At 40.0% G+C, this 9,649-nt stretch overlaps 1 protein-coding gene across 1 annotated transcript; it reads left to right on the top strand.

Annotated features, from left to right (window-relative positions):
- Positions 1-454: 454 nt before the first annotated feature.
- LOC121877651 (serine/threonine-protein phosphatase 6 regulatory ankyrin repeat subunit C-like) lies at positions 455-7,529 on the top strand. The gene is made up of 3 exons (XM_042383459.1): positions 455-574; positions 1,691-2,089; positions 7,083-7,529. Exons 1-3 carry the CDS (start codon positions 455-457, stop codon positions 7,527-7,529), a joined length of 966 nt encoding a protein of 321 aa, XP_042239393.1.
- The last annotated feature ends 2,120 nt before the right edge of the window (positions 7,530-9,649 follow it).

The raw sequence follows: 9,649 nt of genomic DNA, 5'->3' as shown, positions 1-9,649 counted from the left end.
CTTCCGTAGTGTTGTATGGCATGCAATATTGTTATTGTAATGTTTGTGCCTTCCTCAGTTTTAAGGGTCACTATTATCTGTCCAACAGTACCGATGAATATTGTACCTTATCGTTGAAGGGTTCATCATTGGCTGGAAACAGCCAATAGCGCCAGTATAACTTTTGTATCTTTACAAGTTCTCGTGACTCCATTATACTTATGATAATAACAGTATTTGAAACTTTACTTTCAAAGTTTCTAGTTTCCCATTACCTGAACAGCAACACCAGTACAGAATTTGTCTTACACAGGTTCAAGGGTCACCAAATGGGCTGTACGACCAGTTGTTATCTCTCATCACCCAAGGGACGACTTCAAGCAGGGGTGTCATCTGTTGTGTTCAGGAGCGCCCTTGAGTCTCCGAGTGGCTCATCCACACAGCCCTTCTGGCCATTGCCAGTAACCGGCGCGAAATGGTCAGGCCTTCTGCTGGCGCAGGCGCTCTCACCCACCACCTGCAACGGCCTCAACCTGCTGACGCTTGCCTGGCTCTCCCTGATGTCACTCCTCCTATCCAGGTCATCATCACAAGGGTGAGTACAATGTTGTAGTATAAATGAAAATGCAGTTTAATAGTGTAGTTGAGAGTGTACTTTAACGAAGAGTACATGTTGTAGTGTAGATGATAGTGTGAGATACGTAATGAATGTATTGCAGATTGAGGATAGTGTAGAATGATAGTAGTCATGGACATGAGCTGCATCTAAAAAAAAAAACCTTGGCAATTTAAATCAAGCTCAGAGACGTTGCTGTGCTGTAGACCCATATGAGGTGTAAGGATGCGACCACACTAGCTACATTTTGACCTAAACATGTGATATAGAAAGAAACGAAGCACAGGATTCACTGTTATGCGGCTATATTTTTAGTGTGCTGTGGCCAAGGTCTTTATAATTATAGAATTTGGGTGTGATCGAACTGGGAGTCAAGTTACGTTGGTGTAATCACTTGACAACTGCATATTCTTACATTTCACTCAGCAGCGGAGTGTGGGGCTTACATTTTATATACTCGTCTATATTTAGCTAAACTGTTAATATTGCGTTTAGTTCCCGACTTGATTTTACAAACCTTTATATCTTTCTCGATCTCGGGAACCCTTTAAATGGTTCAAGAAAACAATTTTTAATAATCTAAACGCCCCAATGAAAAGAGACATCAACTTTAATTTGTAGAGGTTAAAATGCTATATACTGTACTGCTTATTGTCACTTTCATCAGATACCAGAAAGAGGTTGGAACCTTGAAATACGTTATAGGCAAATGTTACGAATAAGTTACACTGGCAGGAAAGCAAATGAAAAACTACTAAGACTGGCAAAAACTTTAAAAGAAATACTTGAAATTTACATAATAGGAAAACTAGATGATTTTGTCATATGATCAGGGATGAAAGAATAGTAACAAAGTTGGGCGAAGTTGAGGGTAGGAGGGCACAGGGAGAGCAGGAACTAGGATGGATGAATGAAATTAAAAACTGGGTCCCCAGAGAGACGAAAATCTCGGAGGATTGATAAAAATAACCCGAAAATATTTAAAGTGGAGGACTGTGCTCACCAATCCATAGACGTGAGGACGGTACTCTGATTCATTGATTAATTATCAACATACATTTTAGAGTATACTATCAATGTGTTATGTATCTTCAGGCCTTCCTTCATGTTCTGGAGTATGAACGTACCAACATGACACACTTCCCAGAAGTTGAAGAAGGTGTTGGTCAACTCATATCAACCATGAGATGTGACAACTCTTGGCGAGCCAGCTGGCCCAGTGGCGGGTCAGTCTTCCACCTGACAGAGCTTATGGTCCAGGCTGTTCGTTCCAATTGTACTTTGACATGCAGCTTCATCCACGAGGCTGGTGGTCAGTCCTCCCTGTGTACCGAGTCCGGTGTGAGTCCCCTGCACGCTGCGCTGGAGGCTGGTCACTGGAACCTGGCGAGGCAAATGCTGAAGAACTTGGGAGGTTGCCTGTATGTAACTGACTTTGGAGGTCGACTGCCCACAACCATGATGTCTTCACACCTCCGCCAGCAGCTAGAGCAGGTCTGTATTTTTGTCAATTATCAAACCATCAGTAAGTATTTGGTTACCTCAGTAAGGCTCTGCTATAGATGAGATGAGAAAGCTTGTGGTATATAATATGTGAATACAAAAATTGATAAGTAAGATATTTCACTGAGGATTTAAAAAGCTATTAGTTGATAATACCAGCAATATTAATTCCACAAAGAAATTTTGGGCGAATTTATCATTTCATAATTGGATAATAAAATCTTTGATTTACTTTGAAGTTGTGCAAAAAAATTCCCACTTCTCACCCAGATATCTTTGTTTGTGTATCGGTTGGGAGACCCTTTGTTTGTGTATCGGTTGGGAGACCCTTGACGAATGTTCTCTACACAAAAAAATCTTGACGAAGGCCTTCACCTGCTCTCAATTCCATCCATCCCCGTTCCTTCAAACAGTCTTGTTCCATTCATCCATCTTGATATAGGTTTGCCGACTGGTCATCTTTGTAGAGGCCGATAGGGGTATATTTTCTCTTCAGGTCTCTTGTTGCCATTCTTCAGATGTGACCAGAAACATCTTAGTTTGGTATTAAAAGAACAGTTCTAACTGTGAAGCTGTTCATGTTGGCCTTCCTGTACGATAACTTTTATTTTTGTTTTCGCTGTTTTTTTCACCATTTTGGGTTATATTCCTGCTCTAATGTTTTTAGGTTACTTTTTGAGTATTTGAACTGTAGTTTTGTTTGTATATTATCGAGTTAGTAGGAGAGTGTCCTTTGTATTGCCTAAGTGATGGTGCGGATTGGTTGTTCGGAATTGATGGAATTTTTTTTTCACTTGACTCGGGGTTTATTAAATATTATCAGATGGAAATTGCAGTGGAAGCGCTCCTTGGAGAAAAAACCTGAACCAGCACAAGAACACTTAAATTTACTAACAAAATGAATTGTCCGTGACCCGTGGAAGGACAGCATCTGTGACTGGGATGAATGAGACACACTGTAAAATTTAGACACTTATATTCCCTCCAACACTACAGACACAATCAAATAATGGTACACCAACATATGCGCACCTCTTAACCTAAACTTAAAACACTATTCTGGGGAATAAAAGTTATACATGATATTGAAATTATTAGAAACTCAGAAAATGCCTCATTAGACAACAATAAATTCAAAGTATTAAGAAATGTTGCTTGCACACATGAAACAGGCCTTAGGGTTTTCAACAAAATGATATCAATCACTGAGAAAAATGGTATAAAAATAAGAAATTATTAACTCCACAATGAATAGGCCTTAAGGGCACTCAATAAAATTATGTTACCAACAGAAAATGGTATAAAGCTAGAAATTATAAAGAAATATTAACTGCATTAAAGGAACTAAATCGCAGTATCACTTACAACGGAAAGGAGGAACCTCATCTGAAAACAGTTCCCTCATTCTCTGGCATCAATTACTGACAAAAACATTAAAAAACAATAATATCAAGATTATTTAAGAAATATTAATTACACACAATAAGACAATATCAGTAACTAAAAAAAATATTATCACTAGATTAAGAAGTTACCGAGTCCACCAATACCCATAAACACATGCTCCCTAACCTAACACACAGAATCCACCTGCACTCCATAGTTTTTAAGGCACAACCAACTGGCACCCGTAGTTAAGGCACAAACAAGCCTTTCTCCACCTTGGAAAATGTACCTCTAAGTACCCACTAGACTCCTGGTCTCAGTGTGTGACCATACATTCGCTCAGCTAGCCTCATTTTACACTCAGTACATCCATGAAACGGAAGGGAGTGGGCCAATCAGACCTTGTTCAGTTGAGAGAAGCTTTAGCTTCTCGTAGTAAAAGGTTTTCACTCACTGCTTGAATATATGTGATATTGTGAGCCGAGGTAGAAGAGATCTGGCGACCCTAGACGATCGTCAGTTGTGCACCCAGACAGCTGGTTTCACTTCAGAGATCCCTTGCTAACCCAGCTAACCAGTGAAAAGCCTGCACTGATCGTTCCAACTGCGACAATCACTAATCATCAGTTATCAATGGCATTCATCACTCTCAGTCAAATGGGTTCTGACGAAAACCCTGCAATGAACTCACTGTTAGCTATTACTCATTTTATCACTGCCCTATCTAAACCCTGTCTGAGATCGAATGAGACTTACTTGTTATACTGCAATGTCGCAACACAGGTGACTAGACCACGTGACCAATTTGTCCTGTCTGACGCACAGACCGTCCTCTCTGTTCGAACGCTGTCGTCTGACTGAGAAACAGGCAGGCTCGTGCTTTCCCAAGCCTAGGTGACCTATTTTCCCTCATAACTAATAGCTTCATTGGGACACACGTAACATATTTAGACTGAGAAACGATCCATAAAAATGTCAAATTAAATAATGTCATTTAATTTCATGATTCGCGTCCATATTAATCCGGTAAATTACATTTAATATCGTATAGGCCCAGTTCCAAAAGTTCTCACTACGTGCGGGAGCGCTCCTCCCTCAGTCGACCTTGAAAACTCAGTATCGCCTATATATATATATATATATATATATATATATATATATATATATATATATATATATATATATATATATATATATATATATATATATATATATATATATATATATATATATATATATATACGGAATCGCCGCCCTCCGGGCGGCTCTTTCGCTAGGCCACGGTAGGACGCCACCCTCCGGGAGGCTCCACATTGTCTCACTGTAGTGCATTAAGGTAGACCACATTTTTGGTTTTGCCATTAGCAGCAAGTATGTACAGATTTTTGCCAGTTCCCACTCTGGAGCATCCAACATAGAACTGTCCATGAGAGAAGCAAGGAAACACCAGGTTTAGGCCAACCATCTTTAGGGACTGTCCCTGGCTTTTGTAGATGGTCATGGCAAAGCTCACTTTAACCGGGAACTGAAGTCGCTTGAACTCAAATGGTAGGTCAGTGGTGATGAGAGGTATCCTTGGTATAAAAACGTCCTCTCCTTTAGCTTTTCCTGTCAGTATTGTAGCTTCCAGTACATGTGGCATCATGTTCTTCTTGTGAGCGACTCGTCTCTCATTTTGAGTATGATGTCTCGTTTCTCAAACTCTTGACCGACAATCAGGATGGCTACTTCATCAACTACAGGAGCATTGAATCTTCTTTCATGTTCTCCCTTAGGGGTCGTGTCTGCTTTGATCCTGACTTTGTACTCGTCAGAAGGCATGTTTTCCAGGGCATTTTTAAATGACTGTACATACGTGTTGCGCTCATGCAGCATTTCTTGGATAGATAGGACAATGTCATGTCTGACACCTTGAATATTGCCACACCTGATAGTAGTCTGTTTTTCATGATCTCCCATGAAGTAGATTTGGAGGAACTTTGCCTGCTCATCTTCCAGTGGTAAAAGGGATCCTGCTTTGTGATAGACTTGACCCTGGACTTTGAATGTTGGCATGTATCCGTGCTCACGAACTACTCTGGTAGCTCCAAAGGATGTCATCTGGAAGCATGAATTGTACTTCCGTATATTTTCCAAGAAGTGTTTTGACTCTGGTGTTGTTCCCAGCATGAGAGTCTTCAATGGTTGTGGTGGTTTTTCCAAATTTGGCAGTCGTACTTTCCCATGAGAGCAGCACAGTCCAGCAGATTCTCCTTTATACTTCTTTGCACCGCAGTGTTCACATTTCTTATCCATGTTGCCAATGACAACAGAGGCATACTTTTCATATTCTATCTCATTGTCATAGTTAAATGCTGCTCTTGCAAGTGGATGCCACTGTTTATAATTTCTCAGAATTCTGGATCCCGCAGCTCTCTGTCTATTAGCATTCAAACGTATTTTATGCACTTGATCATTTTCTAGAGAAGGCCCTTCTGCTGTTTGCTATCTGTCAGCATTAAGACGGGATTCCTTTTCCTGGTCTGTTTCCTGTGACCGACTGTCCTCTGTTTGCTCTCTCTGAGCATTAAGACGGGATTCCCTTTCCTGATCTGTTTCCTGTAACCGACTGTCCGCTGTTCGCTCTGGGCGGCTCATCCGCTAGGCCACGGTAGGACGCCACCCTCCGGAAGGCTCCACATTGTCTCACTGTTCAGTCCCCAAAACTTCTTCTTCCATCAATAGTTCATTAACGGTGTATGTAAGTTCCACCATGTTTTACACTACAACGGTACAGCAAAGTATATTTTTTTAGCATTAAACTGTTATTATTTTATTGTCTAATCATCACTACATATAACATCATCCATCATCACTACATATAACACCACCCATCATCTCTACATATAACACCATCCATCATCACTTCATATAACATTATCCATCATCACTTCATATAACACCATCCATCATCACTACATATAACACCATCCATCATCACTACATATAACACCACCTATCATCACTACATATAACATCATCCATCTTGACTACATATAACACCATCCATCATCACTACATATAACACCATCCATCATCACTACATATAACACCACCCATCATCACTACATATAACAACATCCATTATCACTACATATAACATCATCCATCATCACTATATATAACACCATCCATCATCATCACTACATATAACACCATCCGTCATCACTATAGATCGGTAAAGTAGTTTCTGAGAATCTCGTGCGGACACACATACACACAAACACACAAACAAGCACACACAGACATATTTCTTTGTTTTATATATATATATATATATATATATATATATATATATATATATATATATATATATATATATATATATATATATATATATATATATATATATATAAACAAGGATAGAAGAAAACACGTTTCTGTAATTCACATCTTCAGGGAACTTGGGAACTTCGTGTTTTCTTCTTTCCTATGGTTATCCTATGATCACCTACAGTGATTTACTTGCATATATATATATATATATATATATATATATATATATATATATATATATATATATATATATATATATATATAAATAATATATTTTTGGCAGAATATTTACGACAAGGAAAGGATACAACTTGAAGACCTACACCTTAAGATCAAAGACAAAGTAGAGAAACAGCAGGTGCAGGAACTTCTCCGTGTTCAGAAGAACCTCTTCAACACATACTGGGGCACGATAACTGGGAACACAGCCACAACCATAGGTGAAGAGCCGTTCAACAAAGCCAAGGTCCTACTCACAGCGTCTCAAGGTGGGATGCTGCAGCTGATCTACCTCCTGGTGAAGGTGGGAGGTGTGGAAGTTGATACACAAGTGGATCCTACTAATGGCACGACTGCCATTCACCAAGCTGCCTCACATGGCAAATCTGGTAGCGTCCTCCTCCTTCTGAGTCTTGGTGCTGACCCGCTACTCGATGATCTATACAAGCAAACAGCTCCACATTTGGCTGCCATGTTTGGTCACCAAAAGGCCTTTGAGCTGTTTAGATAGTTTCTAGATCATCAAGAGCCTTCCTGTAGAGCTGGAACTACTCCAACAGATGTCAAAAACAACTTCTCAAAGTACCTGAAGATGTATAACAAATGTGAATCAAACCAAGCACACGTAGAGAACAACCCGATAGATGCCACCATAAACCTTCTCAAACGTACTGATATTAAAAACTTGGTGAAAACTGCACCGAAGGTGACTGTTGATTACACTAAAAGTGAGGCCCAAGAAGTGAAGGAAGTCATAACAAAGGAGATGAAGGGAATTACAGACAAAGTTGCAGATATTGACAGTACGTACACTGGCACACTCACGCTGCTTGGGAGCACTGCAGACTCCACAAGGCTCTATTGTCCTGATGAATTTGATTTTAATTTTACACTCAAGAGCTTCTCTGACGTCACTGTTAGAATTATTAAACAACCATAGAAGGATGTCTTGTTAAGCGGCCACAAGTTAAAAATTGACATTGAAATAGAAAACCCGAGTCTTCAGGGTAATAGGTTGATGAGTAACCTGTATGACCGAGTAAGAGAAAGCCTTAAGAGCTACGTACTGCAGGACGAAAGACTGAGCCTTGTGCCACCTGGTGTGACCAGGACGCAGGTGGGCCTGGCCCTGTCACTGGCTTGGCAGGGAAGTGAGTATCCCTTGCTGTTGGTTGACATTGACTTAGTTCTAGTACTATCTGTACCTTGGCCTAAGGAGATAAGGAGACCACCCCTCACACCCGACGACTCACAAATGATCCACCTCAGTAACACCGAAGATGAAAAATGGCGCTGCAGCTTCGCCGCAACTGAGGTGGAGGTGGTGAAGAAGTTGGCTCCTCAGGAACGCCAAGTGTTTCTCACCGGCAAGACTCTCCTCTCCTACATGAAGGCTGAACCCTGGATGCCCAGAGACGTCAAGAACCAATTTTCTTGGTGGGACTCCCGCTACTGGAGTATCCCTATTCCTGCAGGATTTTGCTTCAAGAATTCCTTCCTGAAGCTGCTACAAGTGAAACGGGAGAAGAAAATCCAATGGAAGGAAGAGGATACAATGGCACACGTTATGAAGGTGTTTGAAGTAATGTGTCTGAAGACGGATGGTACTAAACATCTTGTGCCAGCCAAAGTTCATGCTTACTTCGGTGGAGACTATGAAAAGCCAAAGGTGGGTGAAGGAGCCCCGCATATAACTGAATTTCTCAAGAAGAGTCTCACGAAACTTTCAAAACCTTAATTAAGTTGGTTACCTGGGATTCAATTAAGACTTCCTCAAGCGTTTTTTTTTTATGTGGGTCGTGTGAAAACTGAAAATTAAAATAAAACATCAAATACAATTGTGAACTGTTTACATCACATCACGCCAAATGTGCATGGTCTCGAGCTCAGTATTATGACCCTATAAAGGTTGTGGAAGAATATCTCCCCAAGCCCAGGAGATTCCATGTTGCTACTCACAAGTCGTGTGACTCAAGTGAGATTGGTCATTGATTACATTGGTCAACAGCCAAAACGGTTCACATATGAGATCATGCTCACACAACTAATTTCATATTGCTGAATTCGAATCTGATATTTGTTTTGTTCTATCAGACCAGGTTTTATAAAAAAATCAATAGGTACAAATATTTAATATTCCATCACGTGTCGTGCAAAAAATGAGATTATCTCATGTGACTGTGCTTTCATGACTAATTTCATATTAATGAATATTAATTGGATGTTTCATTCTACCATCAGACCTACTTTCTTAAAGAATAAAAAAAATAGTAAATATAGTAACATTATCGCGTCATGCAAGATACAATTTTAAACCTATCACAGATAAGCTCATAAAAAATTGTACCAAAAAACATAAGTTCAAATCCTTTATAATGACAAAATATGAAGTTCTAAAAGTGCTTCTGAACTTTACTCTTTCTCTTGTACAGCTTGCTCTCTTCTCGTTGCAGTGTCCAGCAATAGTCGCCCATCATGTTAGGACTGAATTGTCCCTGATATCTGCTCTCCATTATGGCGATATCTTGATGAAATCTTTCGCCGTGTTCATCACTAACGTCTCCAAGGTTACCTGGGAAAAATTCAATATGAGAGTGGAAAAAATGCAATTTCAAGGACATCCTTGCTCCC

The sequence above is a fragment of the Homarus americanus genome, unplaced genomic scaffold (genome assembly GCF_018991925.1).
Source record: "Homarus americanus isolate GMGI-L3 unplaced genomic scaffold, GMGI_Hamer_2.0 scaffold3389, whole genome shotgun sequence".
Taxonomy (NCBI): Eukaryota; Metazoa; Arthropoda; class Malacostraca; order Decapoda; family Nephropidae; genus Homarus; species Homarus americanus.
The sequence above is the reverse complement of the archived record's forward strand: the minus strand, read 5'-3'. Positions and strand labels throughout refer to the sequence as shown.